General features: G+C 37.7%; 2 protein-coding genes across 6 annotated transcripts; both read left to right on the top strand.

The window, feature by feature from the left end:
* The first annotated feature begins 1,184 nt into the window (after positions 1-1,184).
* Positions 1,185-26,947, top strand: LOC144636714 (carbonic anhydrase 2-like). 2 transcript variants are annotated; one of them, XR_013567595.1, is made up of 9 exons: positions 1,185-1,287; positions 2,753-2,809; positions 3,841-3,882; positions 4,502-4,833; positions 6,685-6,741; positions 7,398-7,464; positions 8,106-8,515; positions 9,577-10,731; positions 26,337-26,947. XR_013567595.1 is itself a non-coding variant. In XM_078495905.1 (8 exons), exons 2-8 carry the CDS (start codon positions 2,755-2,757, stop codon positions 9,766-9,768), a joined length of 1,155 nt encoding a protein of 384 aa, XP_078352031.1. In that variant the 5' UTR covers positions 1,185-1,287; positions 2,753-2,754; the 3' UTR covers positions 9,769-11,327. The 2 variants fall into 2 exon arrangements, 1 of the variants encoding a protein (XP_078352031.1); XM_078495905.1 differs by lacking the exon at positions 26,337-26,947 and having other exon boundaries at positions 9,577-11,327.
* Positions 14,528-26,328, top strand: LOC144636721 (carbonic anhydrase 2-like). 4 transcript variants are annotated; one of them, XM_078495917.1, is made up of 9 exons: positions 14,528-15,219; positions 15,293-15,394; positions 21,301-21,354; positions 21,654-21,695; positions 22,368-22,699; positions 23,304-23,360; positions 24,319-24,385; positions 24,857-25,083; positions 25,394-26,328. In XM_078495917.1, the coding sequence occupies exons 3-9, from the start codon at positions 21,303-21,305 to the stop codon at positions 25,550-25,552; spliced, it is 936 nt and encodes a 311-aa protein (XP_078352043.1). In that variant the 5' UTR covers positions 14,528-15,219; positions 15,293-15,394; positions 21,301-21,302; the 3' UTR covers positions 25,553-26,328. The 4 variants fall into 4 exon arrangements, with proteins under 4 accessions (XP_078352043.1, XP_078352044.1, XP_078352045.1 ...); XM_078495918.1 differs by having other exon boundaries at positions 14,528-15,065; positions 15,320-15,394; XM_078495919.1 differs by lacking the exon at positions 14,528-15,219 and adding an exon at positions 20,073-20,545.

Consider the following 26,947-nt stretch of genomic DNA (forward strand, 5'->3'; position numbering starts at 1 on the left):
CCGAACTTCCCAAGAGCACCATACCTCGATAGTGCACAGCTAGAAGCATGAGTCAATTGTTTTATGACATTGCCGATAAAAATGAACATCAAAACCCGCGCGTTTCTAGTGCACGCTGGTAGCTGACGCTACCAGCGTGCACTAGAAACTACTGAATTTGATTGCACGGCTCTGCTAGCTATGTTATAACAAAATGCTTGAGCTATCGACGTTTGAATGGTGAGGAATAGAAAGACGAATTAAGCGAGTATCCCTGCTTTTAACACATCAGACTCCGCCCTATAATCTTATTGGTTCATCTTTGTACCTTGTACTGGGACTCCACAATTCTGAGCAAAAATAAGCAAACTCAAACTTTATAACCAGCAATGTAAAAATTAACGTATACAGATCATTAGGCGACAGCAGTAAAAAAAAAAAGAGAACGGGAATTGTTTTTTGAAATAGTATTGCGACAGTCTAAGATCGGCAGATACTTGCAATATTATTACATTTTAATTTGTATATTCCAAGTTTCGGAGGCGTTGTTCTAGTTGTCATGTTACAAAAAGAAAATGTTGACATACGCGACGAATGGTACGTTTCGTGAAATTGCAAAACACGCGTAGATCGCTGGACACATTCAGTGTCCACAAAATTAAAATTTTATTTATGGAAGATACTTTCGTGTGATTTTACAATATCATTTCCAACATTGTTTTTGCTTTACCTTCAAAAGGATATCCATACCACACATGACAACCACATTCCAGATATTTGATTGTTTTTTTTTATATCGTAGTGTCTGTGAGAGAGTTTACTGCCAAATACCAGTAGCACTAAAATTCCAAGAGATTGTTATGAACGGTTGTTGTGCTCTTAAGCAAGGTACATATAATATTTCAAGTTCCGCCACTTTTGACTGTATCTGCTCTAGCGGGGAGATCTTTTACCGATTGAAGGAAGAAAAGATCAAGTAAACTATGAATTGTGTCATGATTTGTTAACTTAAAAAGCGTTCATGATCAGTTTACTTTCCTTCTTTTACTTTATAAACTTTGGTTTTAAGTTTTCTTGGACACTACCATTAGCTGTGAGCTCCAAGACGCGGGTTTTTTAGCCAAGGTCGACTGTCTAATATTAGACTAGACTAATATTAGACTAATATTAGTATCGTTAGTTAATGATTGTTTTTCTAGATCTGTTCCTGACTACTTATATACCCCTGCATCCAAGTAAGAAATCAGTTCATTGAGCCTGCCAAGCAAACAGAGCTAACTGATTGAAAGGAAACCAGAACCAACTTAGGTAAGTGAGATGACATTTATTTTATCAACAATGGGGTTCCTCCATAGTCTTTGTTATGAATTGTCTTTTGTCACTTTATGGTAGCTGTGCCACTCCGCTTGTTTTATTTGTTGAGTTTTTGAGAAAAAAATGCCGCCTTCAAAAGTAAGCTTGAACAGACTGCAAACAAAGCGATCTACAGGCTTTACTTTTAAGTTTGGTTTGAGATTATTACACTAGAGTTAAAAAATAGAATCTTGAAGTCCAGATTTTTAAACCAATCAACGTCGTTATTTCGCCATTCACCTAGCACTCATTTTTACATGGAGCACAAAACTTTCGAAAACTATATTTTAGGTGTAGCACTACCATCCTGACGAATGAGAATGCGAGCGACGATCAGTAATGACCGATTCTCCTGAAATTTAGTAACCTTGTTGGTGACAAATCGTAAAAAATGGCCATTGTTAAAATTTCTAATAAACAGTTTAATTTGCGATACAAACCAGGCTGTACACATGGTGAATTACCACCTTCCGCACTTTCCTTCAAAAACAAAAAGTTCTTCACCCAAAGTTGCACACGCAAGGAAATGGACAGTTTTGGGAAAATGGACTTTGAGTGATGGTGGGTCTGCAGACTCTGTAAGTTATATACAACCACTGGCTGGCTGCAGACACAATGTATTGTTATATCCTAAAGTTTGAAAGTTTTCCGAACCTCGTTACTTTCGGATGTAGCAACTTTCGAGGGATTCCTCCCTTCGGATACCTGAAATGTGTACTGTTTGCAGGCCGATCCATCTTGACTGATAAAATGCAAATCTTTTCAATCTACAGAAGATGAAAAGGATAAATCTTGCCCTACGTCAAAACAGATTAATATATTGCCTTTGGAATAAGGCCGGCTCATCTAAAACAAATATCATGTCATTTTGTATCCTCTATTTCCATTGATTCTCATAAGAAAAAAGATTGCGTTTGAGGTCACTACTTTTTGAGGGTCGGAAAGATGAACATTTATTCGTTTGTCTCACGATATAATCGCTTTAAATTCTTAATCGCGACGTTTCGACTGCATTACTGCTACCCTTCATCAAAAGATGAGGTGGGTGATCGACCTCATCTGGCCTGATGAAGACCAGCAGCTGACTCGTCCCCAGTCGTCTGTTCTGTCTCTCCTGTGTCGAGGGCAACTGGGTCAAACTGAAAACGGAGGGAATCACCCCTCGGGCTCCCCGCGCTTCTCACGTTAATATTAATAGGCGAGACTGAGAGACGACTGGGGGCGAGTCAGGACTAGCAGTTTTCAAAGCGATTACATCGTGAGACAAACGAATAAACGCGACTTTCTGGGGATTTGCTAAAAAAAAAAGAAATTTAATAGTACTTTTGAGTAGACCTAACTTTGCAGTAAGTTAACAGCTTTCTAGTTTTTGTCATTTTGGATGTTAACATTAATCTTGTAACTATATGCATTCTTGCAGGGATGATGTTGCTGCTGCTGCTGTTATCTGTAATTGATGCGGTCACGTGTCAAAGCAGTAAGTTTTTTATATAGAGATTTGCGTTGTTGTTTTACTTGATTCGTAATTAATTGTGTATACACCTAATTGCAATGAGGTTGTCATAGAAAAAGGAAAAAAAGAATAAGTCAAATAGGAATTAATTAATTATAAGCGCATGCTTGTACAAATGGCCTCACAATGCCTCAAAATACGAATAAATCAATTTATCTTATTACAGCAAAAAAAAGTGGACTAAAAGTGTGCAGATAAAAATTCGTGGGTTTTATGTAAATGCTATCACTTATGAAACTACGCTAATTAAGTCCTATCTACCTTTTTTTTCTATGACAACGTTAATGCAATTAGATGCATCGCAATTCACTTTAATTAATTACCAGTCCATGTAGGTTAGTTTTTTTTAGAAATTAATATAGCTGTTTTGAGAAAGGTTGTCGACAAAAACCATTTAAGTGAACGCGACATACAACACCGAAAGGTATGGTCTGGGTATTTACTGGATTTTGCATATTGGCCTAGAGGAAATGTACAAGTTTGTATTTTTGCACCTGAAGAGTTTGTTTTTCTTCTCAGGAGGTTTTTTTCTGTAGCTTTACTTTTATTGTCGCATGTCTTTGAGTTTTGAAAATTCTTCTAACATTCAGCGTGGCTAGATAGAAGTGCCTAGCTTTCACATATCTGACGGAAAGAAAACATGCACATTCGCGTTGACATGTCGTTATATCTCATTAGTATTCAGCACATGCAAGAGCTCACTACTTCTACACATACTACCTTTCGGTCATGTCACGTGTACTTTTGTGCTTTTTCCGACAGCCTTTTTCGAAACAGCTGCAATAAATACCACACCTCTCCACCTCTATTCTCGAGGCCATCAACATCAGCAGTTGTTTTTAATTTCCTCAGAATTTCTTTTCCCTCTGTTTACATCCTTCCCTGTGGCTGAATATTCAATCAAAACACCTTAAACATGTTTCATTGTTTTGTTTTTGTTGTTGTTGTTGTTTTGTTTTTTTGCATTTTTTTATTTATTTATTTTTTTTTTGCAGTTCCCAACCGCGAATTTGGCTATGGAGAGACAACAGATGAAGGTGATCTGCTCAGGGTTTTTATTTTTAGCTAATTCTGGGCACTTAATTACTGGAGACGCTTTTAAAACACCAATAGAGCGCTGTTTAATTAAGACTTCTCTTAGTTTTTTGGCCTCTGTCCAGTTTTATTTAAGTAAATCACCAGCTAGAAAAAAAACTGTATCCTGACTATGATATCGTCGATAGGATTTTTCTGTATCATCAATTGGCAACTGCATTTCATTATACGCTTGTCTACATGGCTTAAAACTGAGCTAAAGTCACAGACATGAACTGCAGTGGAAAGCCGTGCTTTCCAAAATATTGGAATTCAAATATAGTACCAAACCGTTAAATCAGCCTTGCAATTTTTCTTCATTAGTTATTTAGTTATAGCTGATTAGATCCTCTACAGTGAAAGGATCCGGTACTTCTATTTTGTCACAGTGGTCCTTACAAATTTACGTTCGTTTTAATTTAAGCGTGTTCGTAATAAAAGCCTTCTCTGTCACAAATCCTCTTTAAAATGCTTGCCATTTCTCTCATTGTCATTGGCGGAATATTTGTTCTTTCCTTATGTTTGTCCTATACGAGCATGATTGATACAAACTCATCTATCTGTGCAAATAATTCTTTATAGTGTATGGCCCACCTGACTGGCACAAAGGATGGGAAGACTGTGGCCATGACCGCCAATCCCCAATTAACATCAACACACGCAAAGCAGTGCACAAGAAATTTCCTACTCTGAAAATAACGTTCGACAACCCGCGAGGCCTGGTCACTGGGACGCTCGAAAACACTGGTCACTCACCTACTTTAAACATTGACAAATCACACGGAACAGCTAAACTTACCGGGGGTCCCCTGGGGGATACCACATACACTCTGAACCAGTTCCATGTTCACTTTGGCTGTGCAAACGACCGCGGTTCTGAACACACTTTAAACAGGAAGCAGTTTGCTGGTCAGGTAATGAGATAATTTAGAAAAGTTCCCTTTTCGTTTCCTGTATCTATATAAAATTATATAATAACCTGAATTATACGCGCATTTGGATTGGTTCTTACTTATGATCTATTAGAGTACAGACGCATAGATGACGTCACGCGGTGGTGTGACTCGCGCGCGTGATCAGAGTTCATAGTCCAAATCAGCGTTTTATTATATAAAACAAATACATTCCATTTTGCCGTAGGTCTGTTCAGTTTTATATAATAACCTGTATTCTACGCGCATTTTGATTGGTTCTTACTTATGATCTATTAGAGTACAGACACATAGATGACGTCACGCGGTGGTGTGACTCGCGTGCGTGATCAGAGTTCATAGTCCAAATCAGAGTTGTCGGCAAAATTTTTCAAACTCGCGGGGCCACAACAAAGCAGAAAAGTTCAGTTTAATTACAAATCTACAGTGAGAAATAATACGCCAAGCATCGTTCACCTTTCGAAGCATTTAACTGGGCTATACAAGCTTGAAGACAGTGAATTTTTCGAGAAATTATCGTAATCTGTATGAAAGTGTTTGACCGATGTTGTACAGTTGGAAGACTCCACGGGAAACAAATGAATGGCGATTGAACGCTTAGGTTAATGCTTTCAGATTTGAACAACTTTCCAAATCGAAATAAAGGTTAGTTTTTTCATTAACTTTCAATTTACCATTTTTCTGTTTATTTAATTGGTTACGGAAACTTTATCGTGAAATGAAAACAACTCAACTCACTTTCGGTAGCGGCATTGCTCACACTGAAGTGTACTGAAGTCTTCTGTTATTATATAAAACAAATAGATTCCATTTTGCCGTGGTTCTGTTCAGTTATAGATCACAGAAGACGTCAAAATTTGGTATGAACATCAGTGACCCACTCGCCTGCGGCTCGTGGGTCACTTTTCTGTTCATACCACATTTTGACGTCATCTGTGATCTATAACTGAACAGACGCACGGAAAAATGGAATCTATTTGTTAAATAGATCACAGAAGACGTCAAAATGTGGTAAGAACAACAGTGACCCACTCGCCTAGCGGCTCGTGGGCCACTTTTTTTGTTCTTACCACATTTTGACGTCATCTGTGATCTATAACTGAACAGACGCACGGCAAAATGGAATATATTTGTTAAAGATACAATAGAATCCGGATTTCTCGAGCTAACAAGAGAAACTTTGCCTAAAGGTGGATTTCCACTGACGCGTAATTTTTTACGTGCGTGAAAAAAATAGAGACAATGTATGAACGACTTGCGTACACGTTTACGTAAGTCGTTCATACATTGTCTCTAAATTTTTACACGCACGTAAAAATTTACGCGTCAGTGGAAATCCACCATAAAGCGGCACAAACTTTGGAACAGACTTCCTTCCAACATAAGACAAGCAGAGTCTCTTGGGCAATTTAAAGGTTTACTTAAACAAGTAATTTAAGGCACGGCATTCGTGGAAAGCAGCTTTTTCTTTATAATAGCATATCTTATCTTTAAAAATTTAGTAATAATGTTATTAAGGATTGCATGTAGTATTTTAAAGCTGAATTTTTAACCGTGTTAAAATAAAGATTACCAAACAATACCATACCAAACGAAAATTGGTCAAAGAAACAAAGAGTTCGAAAAAATCGAGAGCTAAATTGCAGTGTTCCACTTAGCGAATTTCGTTTAAAGAAACGGTTAGATTACAAGTTTAAGTAATATCACGAAGTCAACTTTAATACACGCTTTTCCTTTTATTTTTTATCTAATAAAAGACAGTGTCGAGATAAACTTTAGTCAGTTAGCTGCCTAGCAGAATGAACTTAATTTGTCAACTCTCTTTCCCTTAAGCTCCATATGGTGTTCGAAAATTCAGAGAAATTTGCAGTCGTCGCCCTGTGGCTAAAGGTACGTATTGATATCTTGCTTAAGGTGATTCCACTGAATTACATTGCGCATGCTTGCTGCGCATAAGTTTTCGCGTCATTTAGCGCGCGCACACACAATCTCGTCCCCAGAGCCTGCGTTTTCCTTGACCAGCGGTTCTGGAAACTCGAGGGCTCTGGAGAAATCCAAAACCGGAACCAGGAAATCCTGTTTCCGGTTTGATTGTGCGCGTGCGCCAGAGATTGTGGTGAAACAAACAAGTTTTCAACAGCCAATCAGATTCAGACGCCTTTGTGGCGGGCTTTCAGAATAAACCAGAGGTCCCGATCCCTGGCGCAGACCAGAAGGATCGCGGCTTCCGGGGACGAGATTGGAGCACACACAGAATACTATGAGATACCCTTCAGCCTTCAAACGAGTGTTTCTGTCGTGGTAGTATCGGCTGAAAAAATATTAGACCGAGAAGTTAAGCTTCGAGAGCTAATATGCTAGTTTCCAAGGAGACCGGTACTTCCGAGACAAACACTCTATCGTTTAACCCTAGGCGTTCTAATCTTTGTACTCTTTTTCGTTTGTGAGTACTTCAGGTTTATCAGTTGAGAGCGCCGGCTTCAAGACATTACTTATGATAAATTACATTGAAACGTAATGGTGCTAATTATTTGTGTACATTGTAGGCTTCTTCTACAGGAAACCCGATCTTGGGAAAGTTTGCGAACCTGCTTCCCAACATCATTGAAGTTGGTAAGTCTCGTTTCCATGTACTTGTGGCTTTGGTAATACAAATTGTTAAAAATTGTGGAAATGACAAGAACTCTTGGAGACTACTGAGACAACTGTAACGGTCAATTGAAAACGGCTAAGCGTTCATTCGCACTTTTAAACCAAAGCATAAATGCATTTCAGAGTCTGTCTGGTTGGGAGAGTTAAACTTTATGTCAAGACGCCAATTCTAAATTGTTGATCATTCGATTTATTCTTATCAGCTACCTGCTTCATTAAAATAGTTATAAACTTTATTCAATGCTCATAAATGATTCATTCCTATATACAACGATTCACTAAAAAGAATTTAAAAAAATATTATCACTATTAATACTTGCTTCATTATGTTATAATTATAATAATAATTATAATAATTATAATTATAATTACTATATTTATTAATAATAATAATAATAATAATAATAATAATAATACGATTTCTAGAGCGCCCTTTCCCAAGGGTCCAAAGGTGCTATTTAAGCATCATATAGAAGCAAGAACATTATAATATAGGAAGAAGTAAAAAAGTACAAAGCTTTTGATCTTATGAAGAGAAATTGCACGTTGGTCACGGCTTTGGGTTATACAGAATTCTTATTAAATTATCTTTACCCCGGCAGACTCGAGCACAGAAGTGGACGAAGCGGACGGCATTCGTCTCATGGAACTTTTTCCCAACAACAACAACAACAACAACAATGGCGGCAAAAACAACGGGAACAACGGGAACAACGGGAACAACGGGAACAACGGGAACAACGGGAACAACGGGAATAACGGGAACAACGGATACAACGGAAATAACGGGAACAACGGGAACAACGGGTACAACGGGAACAACGGGAATAACGGGAACAACGGGAATAACGGGAACAACGGGAACAACGGGAACAACGGGAACAATGACGACAACAACGTTGTAATAATAACAGACTACTTCCACTACGATGGCTCCCTTACCACCCCTCCCTGCTATGAAACAGTGAAGTGGCAAGTTCTGAAACCTAAACTTCTCGCCTCTGATCATCAGGTGAGTATCTGTTAGCTCTGTGAGGTGATTTTTAGCTTATTTTCATCTTCGTATTTTAATGCATTTATTAAAACGGTAGCAGAAATGTGTTTAATTTAGTTGCATTTACGCTCAAAACGCTTTTGAACCGCGTTTGATTGAAAGTTTCAATGACGAAGAACAATAGCAAAATATACTATGTCATGGCTAAGATAATTTTATGTTATTAAATTTGGTCAAATATTCGCCATGAAACTAAATATTTGCAAAGAAATTAATTCTATGATTTTAAATGACAAAACCAAAGCTTCGTTGTAGCCAAATGTGTCTTCCGAGTGTTACACCTGGGAACGAGGTTGACAAGTATGCAGACAAGATTAACTTTGAAATTTGTTCCGCCGGACCATATTTCAAAAACCTATATCGTAATCCGTTTCAATCTACGACACTTTTGGCCATCTGTACCTTCTTTTGCATTTTGTGCAGCAACGTCTGGAAAATTAGAAAAAATAGGCATTTTTCGAGCAGCTGTAAGATATTTCATTCGCATCGAACACCGACAAATTTTATATCAATTTGTTCATAAACATTTCTAGTTTTCTAAGAAAGTAGCAGGTTTTCTCTCGATTTACCTTGAAATGCGAAAACTAGGATAAAATGACCACTACTGATCGGCACCGAGCGAAGGCTGAAAAATGACCTTGATTTAGAAGCGAATATTTCAATTTCGGGACCTAGCTGATAACTCTACTCTACACAGCCGAAAAGTGTAGTCCTTTATCGGCTAAAATATGCAAAATCCCATGTACTTTTTCAGTATTTCAAAAGTTATGACCGTTTTTATCAGCATTTGTGCGAGTATTTGAGTGGGCGGATTTAAAGAAGACTGCCTCTTAACCGGATTTGATGGTCATTTCCTGTGCCTAAGTTTGGCTAAAATTTGTGACACGGTCCCTTTAAGCTACAGGAAAATCTTTGGGACTATTGCCGTTCATTATTCATTACCGAATAAGGGTATTCATGACCTAATAAACAAAGATAACGAAATATTGTTTCGTTTTTGTTTTCTTCCTTTTTTGCAGCTGGCAAAGTTTAGAAAGCTGAAATCTCATTATGGTCGCCACCCTGATCTCATGTGCGACAATTACCGACCACTGCAGAAGCTGAAGGGTCGCAAGGTTTATTCCGTTGGAAACAACAACAACAACAACAACAACAACAACAACGGCGGCAACAACAACAACGGCAACAACAACAACAAACCCGGCAAATAAACGATATTTAAAGTTGCGATTCTTTGGGGGGGATCCGGATAAGAATTTTTGATTCAAGATCTAGATCTCTCGGATCATGGTGCATCAAAGAACGGCGTTTTCGTAAATAGGATCTGTTACTATGACAGAAAGCGTTTAAAACAGCCTAAACCTTATCCTAAAAGAGCAAAAAGTAACTAAAACAAACAAATAATGACGACAATAACAGCTTCCTTTAATTATCAGGCAACGTTTTTACAAGAGGAAAAGTTCCACCACGAATGTTCAAGTTAGTTCATATGTCAATTTCGTGGTAGAACCGGAAGTTCTTGCACAATTTCTCCATTCAATATTTGTACTTCACTGGTATTTTGTCAATTTCCTTAATTATGAATTTCAGTCAATATCATGCAGAAACAGGGCAACTGACGATCGGGCGCAAAAATTGTCGGGGAAATGCATCCCATATATAAAGTACCTATGTATTTCAACGCAAGCACCGCTGGGCACAGTGATTCACGCAGGCCAGTGATCAGATGAAGCCTTATCCAGAGTTGATTCGATAGATCACTTGCCCGAAAGGAACGCAACAAGTCAGAAATCCTGATCCGGATTCTCCCAAAGGAACGCACCCTAAATCATCACAACATTTAAAGGTTAAAACAATTCGCAGCGCAATTTCTGCTTTGCTTTGTCTCGCGGATCTGACATGATAAGTGTTGTTCGCATTTTTATAAACAATGTTATTATGATTTTTGTAAATTAAGTTCCTTTTTCCTTTTGTGACAATTTGGTTGCCTTCATTTTTGTTAAAATGATGAAATTGTGTTTTTTGATAGTCTACTTTACTTTGGTTATTCTAACCAAACAACAAGGCCTAATGAAATCAATTAAACACCAAGCTATATATATACGTTAACACGGTCAGGTGCGCTTGCGGACTGTTGGTAACCTTTTACTTTAATAACAATTGTAAAAGTCAGGGTTTTTTAAACTTTTTTCCACCAACTAATTAATTATAATTAAGCGACAATATCGTATGTTAATGCGATTGCCTTACTGTTCACAAATTTAGCACCGATGCCATGGTACGCATGTTACTTAGAAGTATAACTTAATGATTCCCATAAAATGTAGTCAGATGGAAAAGCGGAGTGCCCAAAAGCAACGTGGTGCAGAATTGTAGAAAAGTTATTAAAGGCGTGACCTGCGAGCAGGCCTGCGTTTGGGAATACACGAGCAAGTGGCAAAGCCGCAAGAAAGAGTCGGTGAGCGAGGCGAGCCTGGGGGACGCATTCTCATTACCGGCTCGCCGTTCGAAGACCGGCTCGCTCTAGAAAAGGAGCTAACCGACAGTTGAAATTCTGGCTAAAACGGGCAGCACTAGAAAGGATTTGTTGCTGCCTAATGTGTACCCGGCATGGTGAGTAGTGAGTTAGTAAGTAGTACTTACAGATAAACTGGTTCAAAACATCAACTGATAATGGATTAAAAAATAAACATTGGTTGCTCCCTAACTATGTGACAGTATCGTATTGATAAAAGCTTTTTGCACCAAATAAATTGGTTTAACAACCCCATTTTATTGTGAAGAGTGATTTTTTGATTAAAACGTGCTTGATAAATATGTATTGTTAGGGCCGATTTACATAGTATGACTTCGTTGCATGCAACAAGCTTACGACAAGCCTTCGACATGACTTTGAGTTATTTCAACGTGCGTATCTGTCGTAAGGATTTGTAGGTTGATTTACACTACGCGATTCGTGTTGTAGTCACGGCGTAAGAGCGCCGCATGTAATAATCGTAGGCAAAATCGTACCGTCTGATTCGCTCCTTATGCTCGATTGAAACATGATTCGGTTAATAACGTCCGCGTACATGGTCAGCGGTTAAGATTGCGTTATGGAAAACTTCACGAAAGTCCATCTTCGGATAGGAAAGCAAACATTGAAGGATTTACACACTCTATTGTATTTCTTGTTCACCACTTAGTTTTCATATGGCTGCCTAGAAACTGAAAATTTAACGACATAAACAAATTTAATGAAATTTAAAACGCTAGGTGACGCTTGGAACTCGTGTATTTTATATTGAAAAAGTTTCATGTTCAAACGCTTTTCTATTTCAACTTTAAATGGAAAATACGTAAAAAAATAAAATAAAATAAAACCTCTTTACAACCTCGAACCGCTTCGCTTCTTTTAATTTTCTTGTTCAACTGAACCGTTGGCTCACAAATGTCCTTTTCTAAAATTCCGGAACAGACTCATTAGTGCCAGATATCCTTGCAAAACAATAATCATGAGTAGTGGAACCTTTATGTTATTCTAAACTGAGTATTCCTGGGCAAAACGACCCGTAATGCATATGGCGGACTCAACAACTTCACGTAAGCTATTACCGAAGTGTAACGTATCGATAAATTCAAAACAAAAAGGAAAACAAACCCCGAGACTGCGCAGTACGGACTGAAAATCAGCTTGAACTAATATCCAGCCAAGCAAAATGTCGTGACTTCAGCCCTGAACAACAAGGTAAATATTGCATTTAGCTAGTTTGTATTGCCCACATAAACGTCTTGGGTTACTCATATATATTTTGGCCCTAGCACTGGAATGCAAATTCAAGCTGTGCCTAAAACAGTGCAGTTATCTATAAAGCTTCTCTTAAAGTCAGTGAGGAGCCAAAAATAAATGAGCCATAACTCAAAATCAGTATCGGTCAAGGTTTGCAGCAAATATATAATTTATTTATCAGTAAATTAAGCTTTGTGCATCGTTTGCGTTTCCTTGATGCTTCTGAGAATCAAAACATGTTACCTTTGTTTGTAACAAATTAGGAGTAAATTGCAATATTAAAATAAGCGTGCGTGGACAGACTATTACATTCTCGCCTGGTGTATGGCGTTTAACACTTCCATCAAATATCGATAAGTACATACAAAGTTCCGTTGAAAAAGCCGTTCTATCGAGGTCGAGATAATTATAATGTAACAGAGACTTAGTCTTTTCGTCAAGCTATCGCACAGTCGATTGACTGACGTATTATGAGTATTTCGGTACCATAATTAGAAGAAAATGAAAGATTTAGAACTGACGCAAACTCTTTTTTTGAAGTTAAACAAAAAGTGGCAAGAAACTGCCTTGAGTGAGGTCCAAAAATGGTAATAAGCACAAACTTAGGCTATTTAGGTTCTTAATAGGTTCTTATTTTCTGAAGAAAAATTTACATGATTGTTGTTAACAGAGTTTTAGTGGTATTCAGCCTTTTCCTTCTATGAAATTTGCATACCATTTTATTTATATTTTTGTGATTGTTTCAATAATAATACTTCATTATTTTCAACATTGCAATTTACATTGCAACTGGAGCGATAAGGCTCCTAGGTGTCTCCAAAGAGTATCCATAATGTCGACTTATCTTATTTCCCTAAAAGTTAACATTTTTAATCGATTTTTGAAAAGAGAAACCTATTTCTAAATTTTAGGCTAGACAGGTTTTTATAAAGAGGGTGTCTAACTGGCAAATTTTAGCCTAATAGGATCTTACTCCCGGTTTTTTTACTGTATCAAATATTTGGATCCAGTGTCGTGTTCGATGAACTTGTCTGATCGTTTCAGCACTACTCTTACTTGATGTATAAATGCTTTCACATTGGCCAAAGTTTGAACTTGCTCAAACATCTTGATCCTTCAATTGAGTTACATTGGAAACAAATATTTCTCGGTTAATACAGCCACCCAAGGGAAATATCAGTGCAGCACAATATGGTGTGTTTTTGTCGTTATGTTTGCCACGGTTTATAGAAGTTTTCCAAATCTTAAATTTTGCGAAAGGCTTGAAAAACGGCCATTTTTGAGAAATAAACACTTTAGTCTTAAAACACATGATATGAAAATGAAATTAAAAAAAATGGAATCCCTGTCGAAAAATAAGGTTTTAACCTTAAAATGCAAAAAATATCGGTCATTGCGGTTTAAGCTTAAGTTGACCATAAGCCCCTGCTAACTTTAAGTACAATTCTCGGTATTAAACTAACAATAGCTCTAGCCCCATCTCATTAGAACCACGCAACTGTGCAACTGTTGGAACTTACCGTATTTTCTCGATTAAACGCCGGACCCCGATTCAACGCCGGTCTCGTATAAACGCCGGGTCAAAATTGCTAGTTTTTAAATAAACGCCGGGGGCGTTTGTTCGAGGTCCTGGCGTTTATTTGAGGTCAAGCTAAGAAGTAAATATATTCTGTTTGTCACAAATCTCGATTGTAACATAGACTATCCAATCCGTAATAGTGCACCTTTGGGAAATAATCACCTTTGGATGCCCAGGGACACTTTTTCGGGGCAGAACGAAGAGAAAAATTGTCCCGCCTTGACAAACTGCCCCTTGGTTTCGAAGATCGGTAACAATAAATCAATCTGAAAAATTGGCAGAAAATTGCTGTCCGTTAATAAACGCCGGGCCCCGATTAAACGCCGGCTTCAAATAAACGCCGGGTTCACGAAGTCAAGTTTGAAATAAACGCCGGGAGCGTTTATTTGAGAAAATACGGTAACTTACTTTTCAAAGAAAAGTCATAGTAAGCCTATAAGAAAATATTTAAGTATATATATCCAGAGTTTATAACGTAATTTTCCAAGAAATCTTTGAAAAACAAAATATATATTGACATGGGAATCCAAAATTTTGAAAAAAAAAAAAGTAAGCAAGAATGAACTTTATGACTAACAATTAAAAATATAACGCACCGGGCGTAAGGTTAAGCAGTAAAAACAGAACGGGAATTGATTCTTAAAATAATATTGAGGCCGTCCAAAATCGGCAGACACCGTGGCAACTTTGTCAAATCAATTTGTTTACGTCATGTTAAGAGGCTGTTGTTATATTACAAAACGACAATACAGATATACATATGACAAGTGGTGCAGATGGGGAAATAGAAAAGACCTGATTAATCGCTGGCCAAAATTGTCCATAGAAGTAAATTCTGCTTTGTGGAAGATACCTGCGAGTGATAGGTAGGTAAAGCTTTGCAGTATTATTAGTTTATTATTTATTTCCAACATTGTTTTCCGTTTGGCCTCAAAGTGTTATCCATACCTCACGTGATATCCAAATTCCAGATATTGTTTGCAAGAGTTCTATGTGAGAGTTCAATGCCAAATGCTGGAAGCAGCAAAAGTTCAAGAGCTAGTTATGGGTGACTGTTGTGCTGTTAGGCAAGAAACATGCAATATTTTACGTTGCCCCACTTTTGACTGTATCTGCTTCAGCGGGGACACCTTGGACGGATCGGAGAAAGAAAAGACAAAGTAAACTATGAATTGTGTTATTTGTTAACTTTAAAACGTTTTTTTACCTTTTCTCTCTTTCTTACTTCATGAAATTTTAAAATTTTTAGTCTTTGTTTTGACAATACCATTATACGGCTAAGTTCAGAGACGTTCTTTAGCCAAGGTCGACTGTCTGATATTACATTGCACTAATATTAGACTAATATTTGTATCGTTAGTTAATGATTCTTTTTCTAAATCTGTTCCTGACTACTTATATCCCTGCTACCAAGTAAGAAATCAGTTCTTCTTTGAGCCTGCCAAGCAAACAGAGCTGACTTACTGAAAGGAAACCAGAACAAACTCAAGTAAGTGAGATGACATTTATTTTATCAGCAATTGGGTTACTCGAAAGTCGTTATTATGTCTTGTCTTTTCTCACTATGCAAGATGTGCCCATTTTTTGTTTATTAACTGCGCTGCGCAGTTCTTGCTCTGCACGGGGTTTATTATTATTATTATTATTATTATTATTATTATTATTATTATAATTATTATTATTATTATTATTATTATTATTATTATTATTATTATTATTATTATTATTATTTTTATTTTTTATTTTTTATTTTTTTTTTAGTTTTGTCGGTGACCAGACGCAGACCTCCACTCGGTCGAGGTTATGTCACGCGATGTTTAGAAGCTATAAATCAGTAACAAATGGAAACAAATGGTTATTCTTTGTCTTTACAAAGAATGTTTAGTGTGAAATATTCGAATTTGAAGCCTTTGACTCATGAAAAATACTAAATTTCCACGCTTTCAAAGAGAAATGTAATTCAGCGGGCCAGAATCTGTGAATAGATACCATTACGTTGGTGGAAAAGAATGTGCTGACATGACAAGTTTCACTTTCGATCGGCTAGACCCCGAGCGAGTCACGTAATTTTTCAAAGCTATCCAGCCACCTTTCAAATCTTTGCAAAGCCATTAATCTTTTCTTACAAAATTCAGTGTGAAGTATTTTGAAGCGTTTAAATCGAAGAAAATACTAAAATTTAACGCTTTAAAAAATTACGCTTAAGCGGGCAAGAATTTACATTTATTTACATTACATTTGTGTCCTGAAATGTACTGGCGTTAGCAAATTGTTACTTTCACAAGGCACTGATCGGCAAGAATCACGCAATGCTCTGACAGGTTTAAATCTGCCAGAAACGGAAACTAAACAAATCCTCTGGTCTAAACTTAGCATGTTAAGTGTGAAATGTTCGACTTTTTAGCGTTATTTATTTTTGGAGCTGTGTCATCTATAGGATTTCTGAAATCTGATGAAAAACCACCGAGACAAACATGCCCTGACTTGCAAAGGTTACGTCATTGCTAAATTAATTCTCCGGGGAATTCCCGTTCAACAAAACACAGGTCTAGTGTTTTTCTCAAATTTGATTTAATTATTTGCTCCAATATTCCATTTTCGGAGCTGGTTATTCAATCTTTTAACGGTAATTCAAGACAACACTGGTTGCTGATTTAAAAGATTTTTTTGTTTCACGGATCAGGATCGTGGGAATTAAATTTGGCCAGCATTAGCATATAAAAAAAATATTTAACTTCGGATGGAACTAGTCAACCATGAAATGTCACGCAAGGTGTTTTCCTACCATCTTGTTTGGCCTTCGCAACATTGTTTGACGCAGGTAAAGGGGATAAGGGGGGGGGGGAGGTGGGTGCATTTTTTGTTCCCCCCACATGGCTCCCCTAAAGTGCTCACGAGAACAGCGCAGTTGTAAGCTCTAAGAGCTCTTGTTGATTTTTTGAGAGAACAAAAATGCCTTCAAAAGTTAACTTGACTAAACTCCAAACAAAGCAATCTTGAGGCTTACTTTTAAGATTGGTTTGAACTTATAACACAAGAGTTTAAGAAAACAGAAAAAGCGTCCACATTTTTTACAGCCACTGGTACAAAACCTAAATCAACGCAGATATTTCGCCGTGCACTTGGCACTTATTTTTACACGGAACACACGGAACTTTTGAAATAAGCCTATATTTAAGCGTGGTACTCCCATGCAGACAAATTAGAATGTGGGCGAAGAACAGTAATGGCCGATACAACTGAGCTTTAGTAACCTTGTCAGTGGCAAACCGTAAAAAAATAGTCACTGTTTAAATTTCTATTAAACAATTATAATTTGCAGTACGAACTGTTCAGAATTAGGGACGTCTAATAAATGGCCGCCATCTACTTTCCTTCAAAAAAGTTCTCGGCTTTGTCGAACATGCAAAGAAATTTTTAAAAATTGATTTTAAGTGATGGTGGGTCTGTAAGTTATTAATAACCGCCGGATTTTGACCAATGACTCTACTCAAAAGAATCTTCACATACGCAAATTAATCGGGGTCGCTATAACGTACACTATTTGTGGGCCAACCCATCTAAATAAAATGAAAGTCTTTTCAATTTAATTATAGAGGTTGAAAAGGATGAAACTTGTTGAAAATAGTTTACATCATGATTATATCAAAACAGGGTAATATATTGTTTTTGGAATAAGGCTCGAATCAAACAAATGACTTGTCACATCATTTTGATTAAGGTTTTTGTACCCGTTATTTTCATTGTTTCTCATAAGAAAAATACTGCGTTTGAGGTCCTTACCTTCTGATTTTTGTTGCTATGGGATTAGACCACAGCCGTCTGCCAGTTTTGAGTAAAATACAAAGAAACCGAGACCGAGTAACGAGCTAGAGTCATATCAAGTGATGGGGCAAACTTATGACAATAACTAATAAAAGAAAAGAAAATTGCGCGATCAAAGAATTTAGATCTTAGGGAAGCAAAGGAAATGAGATCTTAGGGAATAAAAAGAAATTAGATCTTAGGGAAGCAAAAGAAATAAGATCTTAGGGATGCGAAAGAAATTAGATCTTAGGGAATCAAAATCAGTCAATCAATTTAACCCTATTCAGACCGGGGGGGGGGGGGGGGCTTTTGAGGCCCGCGGTGACTTTGAACTCTTATAACTTTTTCAATATTATACCAAACGCTGCCAAACTTTCTGAGTTTTCCTAAAATTTATCTGGCATTATAATATAGATAGGAGTCTACGCGCGCTCTGATTGGCTAAAAACCTATGTTTAATTAATCAGAGTATAAAACATAGAAAAATCATGTTTTATTGTTTTTCGTCAGCTTTCCTCGAGTGCTTCGCGCGTCGTTGACTGTTCGTTGGCTATAACCACTCGTATCCAACAAGGGCGAATGGAATAATTGTTTTATTAAATTCCTTTTTAAGTATAAATCCACTGGACATTTCATTTTGATGTAAACGAAGTGAGGCGGGAAAAATTGTGGCGCGGTGTCCACTGCTTGAGTTGAATGAAACTCGCAAGGAAAGCGAGCGAGAGAGTTTTCTTTCGAAGATTTTCTTCGACAATCTCCTCTTAAATCGTCTATTCATGCTGGAACTTGATTGTGACAACAATTAAGGTTTACGGGAATATCCGAAGCAATAGCTTTTCTGGAAATTATACGCCTTGTTCAAGTCGAACGAAGCAAGGGACGGATGTCATCGAGACTACTATATTATGCTGAGACGAAATTGCACTCGGTGCAGTCGGTGAAGTTTATCGAAGTTCAAAAAGACAAGATCAAGATTAAAAGGTAACAAACTTACCTGAAATGCTTAGCCTTATTTTACGTCGAATACTGATTGAAATTGTGTCAGTTTTCTGGTCTTCCCGTAAACTATTTTCTGCTTTTCATCTTTGTTTACTCGCTCTTGTTGTACATATTTTTAATTAAACTTTTCACTCGCGGTGTCTAAAATCTATATCATAAAGCAAAGAAAGAAGCCTAAGCCATGTTTTATACTGTCATAAAACACTCCGGGCATTTGATCGAGAACACTCGAGAAATGTAGAAAACATTCGCCTGCGGCTCATGTTTTCTACATTTCCCTCGTGTTCTCGATCAAATGCCCGTCGTGTTTTATGACAGTATAAAACATGGCTTAGGCTTCTTTATTTGTTAAATAATTTAGTAGGGTTGGATGATGTGTCAAGAACTTGACATCGCCATGGCAACGGCATTATGACAGGCATGTTTTCCCAAATTTGTAGTTTTACGTGTTTCTGTTAATAAAAATTAACTTGAACGGAATTATTTTTACATTTTTACGGTTTTAGAGCACATTTTTATTGATTTTGAGAACTTTGCAGTAATTTTTGGCTGTTTTCTGGCATTTTGGGAAATTTTTGAAATCCAAGATGGCGGATCCAAGATGGCGGCTGTTTTGACATCATGATGTAATTGTCACGTGATGTGACGTCACCATTCCACGTGACGTATACCAAAAGAAAGATGTTTGGACATACAATACATCCTATAAGTTTCATTATGATTGCTTCAATATTCTGGAAGTTACATAGGGGGGGGGGGGGCTTCCGAAGCCCCCCCCCCTATGTAACTTCCATAGGGGGGGGGGGCTTCGGAAGGTAAAAAAAAGCCCGGTCTGAATAGGGTTAAGAGATTGACTTACTTGACTTAAACCCTTTCGCTCCCCATGGAGCATAGGTCCCCGGAAACCACTGCTCGCCATCGTGTTCTGTTTTGGGCTATCCTTTCAATCTGCCTCTAGGTGTAGCCTGCTTTGCTCGCCTCGTCATCTACCGTCCTCCTCCAGCTGTTTCTGGGACGGCCTCGGCTCCTCTTCCTCTGTGGGTTCCATCTCAGTGCCTGCTTGGTGACATTGCAGTTTGTTTTCCTGAGGGTGTGCCCAATCCAACCCCACTTTCGCCTTCTTATCTGGGTGTTGATCCTTTCCTGCTCAGTTGTTGTCCAAAGCTCTTCATTTGTCATGACCTCTGGCCAGTGGATGCCCATGATGGATCTCAGGCATTTGTTGATAAAGGTCTGCAGTTTGGCGGAGTTCGCTTTTGTTACTCTCCACGTTTCAGAGCCGTAAAGGAGGACTGACTTTACGTTGGTATTAAATAACCGTAGTTTGGTCTTTCTGAATATCACTTTTGATCTCCAAACAGGTGTCAAGATGGTGAATGCAGTTCTTGCCTTTCCGATCCTCACTCGTATGTCCTGATCAGATCCACCGTCCTTGCTGATGTTACTTCCAAGGTACGCAAAGTCCTCCACCTCGTCGATTTCATCCTCATCTAGTTCTATCCTATCTGCATTCTTGGTGTTAACCCTCATCACCTTCGTCTTTGATTTGCTGATCCTAAGGCCCGTCTGCATTGAGATCTTTGCCAGTCTTGTTAGCTTGGATTGCATGCTCCTGTGATTATGTGAAAGAAGGGTAATGTCGTCGGCGAAGTCAAGATCTTCTAACCGGGTCGTGAGTGTCCACTGTATGCCATCCTGATGTTTTTCTGTCGTCCTCCGCATTATCCAGTCGATGACAAGCAGGAACAAGAAGGGCGACAGCAAGCAACCCTGGCGCACTCCAGTGAGCATCTCAAACAGTTCTGAAAGAACTCCGTTGTGGATGACTCTACAGGTGCACTCCTCATAGGTCTTCTGTATAAGAGTGATGTATTTCTCTGGGATGCCATAGTGGCGTAGCAGCTTCCACAACACTTCCCTATCAACGCTATCGAATGCCTTCTCATAGTCCACAAAGGTCGCATAAACAGGAGAGTTCCACTCTAAAGACTGTTCCAAGATGATCCTCAGGGTAGCAATTTGATCTGTGCATGACCTATCTTTCCTGAACCCAGCCTGTTCTTCTCTCAACCGTTTGTCCACCTCTACTTTCAACCTCTCCAGGGTTAAGAGATTAGTGAATCTATATTTTACCAATTATAATTTAGAGACACGGCATTCAGGAAAACAGGTTTAGGTTATAATTATTCTGAATGTTTTAGATTAGTAGTTTTATTTACCTGATAATTTTTAACCGTGGACAAATAAATGTAAATAAATAAATTTGATTACGCAATTTTCTTTTTGTTTAGTAAATAAGCTGCTTATATGTAAAATCTAGTATTACATGATTATGACTCTGAAATAGAACCGAAATATTGTATATTTCCATCTCGTCTCATCTTGTTATAAACCAAAACTTGGTTTTTGCAATGATAACGTTACTCGGTCCTGTTTTCTTTATGTGTTACTGTCGAGGGGTCGTTTCTTTCCAGGGATTTGCTAACAAAAGTGAAATTTCATCATCACTACTTTATGGGGGGACCTTACTTTGCAGTAAGTTTACAGCTTTCGATTTTTGTAATTTTGTAATTGTATACATTTTTGCAGGGATGTTGCTCCTGCTGCTGTTTTCAGTAATTGGTGTGGTCACGTGTCAAAACAGTAAGTTTTAGAGATTTGTGGCGCTGTTCTATTTGAAACGCAGTAGATTGTGTATATTAAAATTCACTTTTATTAGTTATCTGTTCATGTAGGTTCGCATTTTTCAGATATACTTCTTTAACCATTCTCAAAGATCAGCAATTTTATTTTTAAATATTTCTTCGAAACTCCTTTTTCCTCTGGTGGCCTCTGGTCCTCCTCTCTTGATCAGTGTTATTTTTATAAACTGATTGAATATTTTATTAAAATACCCAAATCAAGCTCTCATCATTGTTTCATTGCCATTAATTATTTTGCAGTACCTAATCCCGAGTTTGGCTATGGAGAGACAACAGAAGAAGGTTAGCCACTCAAACGTCGCATCATTACTTGAGACGCTTAACAGTTTAATCGGGACTCAATTTTTTGGCCTCTGTGCAGTTTCATTAAGTAATAAACCAGATAAAAAAATCATTATACTGACCATGAACTAGGCTATAGGAATTTTTCTGAGTATCTTATTGCATCATTTGGCGGCTGAATTTTTACTATGTGCTTAGCTACATGGCTTACCACTGAACGAAAGTCGCAGACGTGACGTGCAATTCCTGCTTAAAGCACGTTCCCTGTAAAAGCTTTTCCTCGTCACGAATCCGTTAATAAATGCATGCACTTTCTCAAAAGGGCAGCTTCGAGTCATGTGGCCCATACTGCCAGGGCTTATCATGGTTTCGATAGCATTTAACAGCTAGAAGTATTTCTACTCCCCTGGAGGGGATGCTAGTCCATCGCATGGTTATCCCCAGCATTATTTTGCAAGTACCCATTTATACACCTGGATGGAGAGAGGCACTACGAGACTAAAGTTTCATGCCCAAGAACACAACACAGTGACCCCGGCCAGGGGTCGAACCCGCAACGTTCGCAACGGAGTCCGGCGCGCTAACCATTAGGCCACACCTCCTCCCATAATGCAAACTCTAATGCAAACATGAATGGTAATAGCTCATATTTATGCAAATAATTCCTTATAGTGTATGGTCCACCTGACTGGCACTTAGGATGGGACGACTGTGGCCATGACCGCCAATCCCCAATTAACATCAATTCAAGCACAGTGGTGGACGGAAACTATCATACTCTGCAAATGACGTTCGACAACTCGGGAGGCCTGGTCACTGGAACACTCGAAAACACTGGTCACTCTCCTACTTTGACCGTTGACCAGTCACAAGGAACAGCTGTACTTACCGGGGGACCCCTGAGGGATACCACGTACACACTGAACCAGTTCCATGTCCACTTTGGCTGTGCAAACGATCGTGGTTCTGAACACACTTTGAACGGGAAGCAGTATGCAGGCCAGGTAACGAGAAAATTTACAATCTAAGTTTATTCCTACATCCATAAATGATACAAAGGAGTCCAGGTATCTCTTGCCTACAAGGGAAACAAAAATTAATCTTAGAAATTAGGAGCTCGAGAAATCGAGAGTTAAATTGCAATGTTTCACTAAGTGTTCCCATAATTATTCCTGGAAAACGACGTTTTGGTTCGAGTTATCGAAAAATCGAAATTTCACTTTATTGAAATATTTTTGTAATACCATAAAAAAATAATAATAATGCTGTTTATATTGGTCATGCACTTGGCTTCGAGATAGCTAGTTTTTAATGGCAAAATAAACTTTAGTCATTGAGTTATAAGTTTCAAAAACAAGACGACGCATTTGATTTCTGAACAAAACATGTTTCAATCGTTCAACGATCATCTCCTATTCTAGTTAACAATTATATTCTATATTTCAATTCATAATCGAGCTATTACGGCAAATGATAACAGTCACAAGCATTTAAGAAATACGAACGACTGACGCTAATATTAGAAACAAAGAGGCACAACTAAAGTAATAAGATGTACGTTAACTGCATAGAAGAATGAACTTGATTTGTCAACTTTTTTCCTCCTAGCTCCATCTGGTATTTGAAGATACAGGCAGATATGCAGTCGTAGCCCTGTGGCTTGAGGTACGTATTGATATTTTGCTAAACATAACTATTCTATTTAAAGATAGTTGTACCTTCTTAGAGTGATTTTACTAATCCTGTAAAAATTTTTATTACACTTTTATTATTTTCTTTTGTTTAGTTTTGACTATTACGGAATAACTGTTAGATATCGTTTTACGGGTCAAATGAAATCACTGTTGTTTTTGTGTGGACAAGTGTTGAATTAATAAATCAATAATTATAATAACTTCTTATTGTATTTCCATCCTAAACACTTTACGTAGCATTTCGTTTTAGCCATGTTCGTGTGTGAGTAGTGTTGGTCATAATAAATGTTAAAACGGTTTCCGCCGAACATTCAGTTCGAGCAATAAAGGCAAAAATAGAGTTACCAAAAAACTCATAGTATAAGAAGATTTTATCGAAACTTTAGCTCTTAAGCTGACACCACAAGAGAAAATTTAATTTGAAGTTTTAAGTCAGTTAAAAACAAAAAACATGCGTTTTAAGCACTTTTACGAGGTTTGACACCTTTCTCAAGAATAATGGAGAATTTAATCGGGGGGTCACTTACAGAAATGAACTACATTAATTGAGATTTTTCAAAAAGTATTCAAATGTTACAATGCTATGAGTAGATTTTCAGTTATTTTATTCTGTTCGAACTTTGGCTGAACTCCGTCTTAATGTTTTTTACCATTTTGCTACAATCATTGTACTTTTTTTTCAGTTTGTGAGGATCACAGGTTTATCCGTTTCATTACTGTCATGTGTTACCTTCGTAATATAAAAAAGAAGTACTTCGGTTTCATTTGCAGGTTGACAAGAAAGTTTTCATACCAGTTTTTCTTAATATATATTGGAATTAATTTAAAGAAACATTCTCAGTTTAATTTAGAGCTTGACGACATCAGTGAGAAAAAATATAGACTGGATTGAAAAGTAGCGCTTTGTTTGTTTACGTTTTGTTTTTTAGGCATCTTCTACGGGAAACCCGATCTTGGAAAAGTTTGCAAATCTGCTCCCCAATATCATTGAAGTTGGTAGGTAATCTATATCGCTGCAATATTGCAGATTTTATTTAAACTATCTATAAACTATTAAAATATATACTCATGCTTATTTGAAAAAAAGGTCCCTATGTAATATGTATGTACAGGGTAGTTCGTGACAAGTTTCATATCTACGCACCTAACTTTTCGCTTTGGTAATGACAGGTGTAATGCAGAGTGTAAAGATTTGTGGTTATGACTCTAGGGGACTGGGCAACTGTAATGACCAATTGAAAACGGCTAAACGTTTATTCGCACTTTGAAGCCAACACATGAATATATTTCATAGTCTAACTTGTTGGAAGATCTTATGTTGAGACGTCTATTTTAATTTGCTGATCATTTGCTTAATTCTTATCAGCTTCTTGCTTGATTATGTGTTGATCTTATGAAGAGAAAGTACACGCTGGTCACGGCTTAGGGCTTATAGAGTTCTCATTAAATTTATTTTTATCCCTGCAGATGCGAGCACAGACGTGGACGAAGCGGCCGGCATTCGCCTTATGGAACTTCTGCCTAATAACAACAACAACAACAACAACAACAACAACAACAATAATAATAACGACAACAACGTCGCAATACTATCAGACTACTACCACTACGAAGGCTCTCTTACCACCCCTCCCTGCTATGAAACAGTAATGTGGCAAATTCTGAAACCTAAACTTCTCGCCTCTAACAATCAGGTGCGTATATGTTTTCCTGGTGAGGTGAATGTTGTGGCTAATTTTGATCTTCGTATTTTAATCAATACGGATAGCAGAAATATGTCGTCCGATTTCGCTACAAATAGGGTATGCTCAAAGCGCTAGTGAACCCTGTTTGATAAATGTTTCAATGACCAAGAACAACAGCAAAATAATAAAATAACTTAAATACTGGTTTTGCTTTAAGCTGCTGGAAAATCTTTGGAACTGCCGTCGTTCATTATTTAAGACCGAATAAGGGCTAAAAACTAAAAATTGTTTCGTTTTTGTTTTCTTTCTTTCGTTGCAGCTGGAACAGTTTAGAAAGCTAAAAGCTCATTATGGTCGTCACCCTGATCTCATGTGCGACAATTACCGACCACTGCAGCCGCTGAAGGGTCGCACGGTTTATTCTGTTGGAAATAACAACAACAACAACAACAACAATAACATACCAGGCGGAAAATAGAGGATATTTAAGATTGCGTTTCTTTGGGAGGATCCGGATCAGAATTTGTGATTTAAGATCTAGATCTCTCGGATCATAAAATAAAATAAAAAATTCTTCAAGTTACGGTAATTCATAGGTCAATTTCGAGGTAAAACCGAAAGTTCTTGCACAATCCATTCAAATATTTGTAACTCACTGGTATTTCGTTAATTTTCGGATGAATTTTTGTCAATATCAGGCGGAAACAGGGTTAACGACTACTTAAAACAACAACTGTCGATTGAACACAAGAAACGTCGGGGAAATGCATCTCATATATGAAGTACCTTTGTATTTCAACGTGAGCACCGATGGGCACAGTGATTCACGTAGATCAGTGATCCGAAGATCACTTACCCGAAAGGAACGCAACAGATCAGAAATCCTGATCCCGGATTGTCCCAAAGGAACGCACCCTAAATCATAATAACGTTCAAAGGTTAACAACTTGTTCGCAGCGCAAGTTTTCTTTGTCTCGCTTACCTGACATAATTAGTGTTGCTCGCATTTTTATACTGAAAATCTTTTATATAATGATTTTGTAAATTTAGTTCCTTTTCTTTTTGTTACAATTTCGCTGTCCTCATTTTCGTTAAAAGGATGAAATCATGTTTTTTGATAGTCTATCTTTTACTTTGGTTATTTCAATCGACCAAAGACAAGTGAATTCAAATAAACACCGAGCTAAATGCGTTAACACGGTCAGACGCGCTTGTGGACTGTTGGTAACATTTTACTTTAAAAACAATTGTAAAACGCCAAGGTTCCTTAAACTTTTTTCCACTAACTAATTAATTATAAGCGACAATATCGTAGGTGATTGCGATTGCTTTATTGTTCACAAACTAAGCACCGATGTCTTAGTACAATGTACGCATGTTACTTAGAAGTATAACTTAATGATTACCCATAAAACGTAGTTAGATGGAAAAGCGGAGTGCCCAAAAGCAACGTGGTGCAGAATTGTAGAAAAGTAATTAAAGGCGAGACATACGAGCTGGTCTACGTTTGGGAATACACGCGCAAGTGGCAAAGTCGCGAGAAAGAGTCGGTGAGCAAAGCGAGCTCGTGAGACGCGTTCGCCCCAGACGTCTCCTCACCAACTCGCTTTGTTTGAAGACCGGCTCGCTCTAGAAAAAGAGCTTAACCGACAACTGAAATTCTAGCTAAAATAGGCAGCACTAGAGAGGCTTCGTTGCTGCCCAATGTGTACCCGGCTTGGTGAGTAGTGTGTAAGTAGGTAATACAGATAAACTGGTTTGAAACAGATAAACTGGTTTGTAATGGATTCTAAAATAAACATTGTTTTTTCTCTCACTATTTGACAGTATCGTACGTATGTCGCGTATTGATAATAGCTTTTTGTACTTAATA

This window comes from Oculina patagonica, chromosome 13 (assembly GCF_052425735.1).
Source record: "Oculina patagonica isolate OP01 chromosome 13, crgOcupat, whole genome shotgun sequence".
Classification (NCBI taxonomy): Eukaryota; Metazoa; Cnidaria; class Anthozoa; order Scleractinia; family Oculinidae; genus Oculina; species Oculina patagonica.

Coding starts and splice junctions, on each gene's coding strand:
- LOC144636714 (XM_078495905.1), top strand. CDS start 2,755: ATGATGTTGCTGCTGCTGCTGTTATCTGTAATTGATGCGGTCACGTGT. Junction 3,883..4,501: donor TGGAGAGACAACAGATGAAG/GTGATCTGCTCA, acceptor AATTCTTTATAG/TGTATGGCCCACCTGACTGG. Junction 4,834..6,684: donor GGAAGCAGTTTGCTGGTCAG/GTAATGAGATAA, acceptor CTTTCCCTTAAG/CTCCATATGGTGTTCGAAAA.
- LOC144636721 (XM_078495917.1), top strand. CDS start 21,303: ATGTTGCTCCTGCTGCTGTTTTCAGTAATTGGTGTGGTCACGTGTCAA. Junction 21,696..22,367: donor TGGAGAGACAACAGAAGAAG/GTTAGCCACTCA, acceptor AATTCCTTATAG/TGTATGGTCCACCTGACTGG. Junction 22,700..23,303: donor GGAAGCAGTATGCAGGCCAG/GTAACGAGAAAA, acceptor TTTTCCTCCTAG/CTCCATCTGGTATTTGAAGA.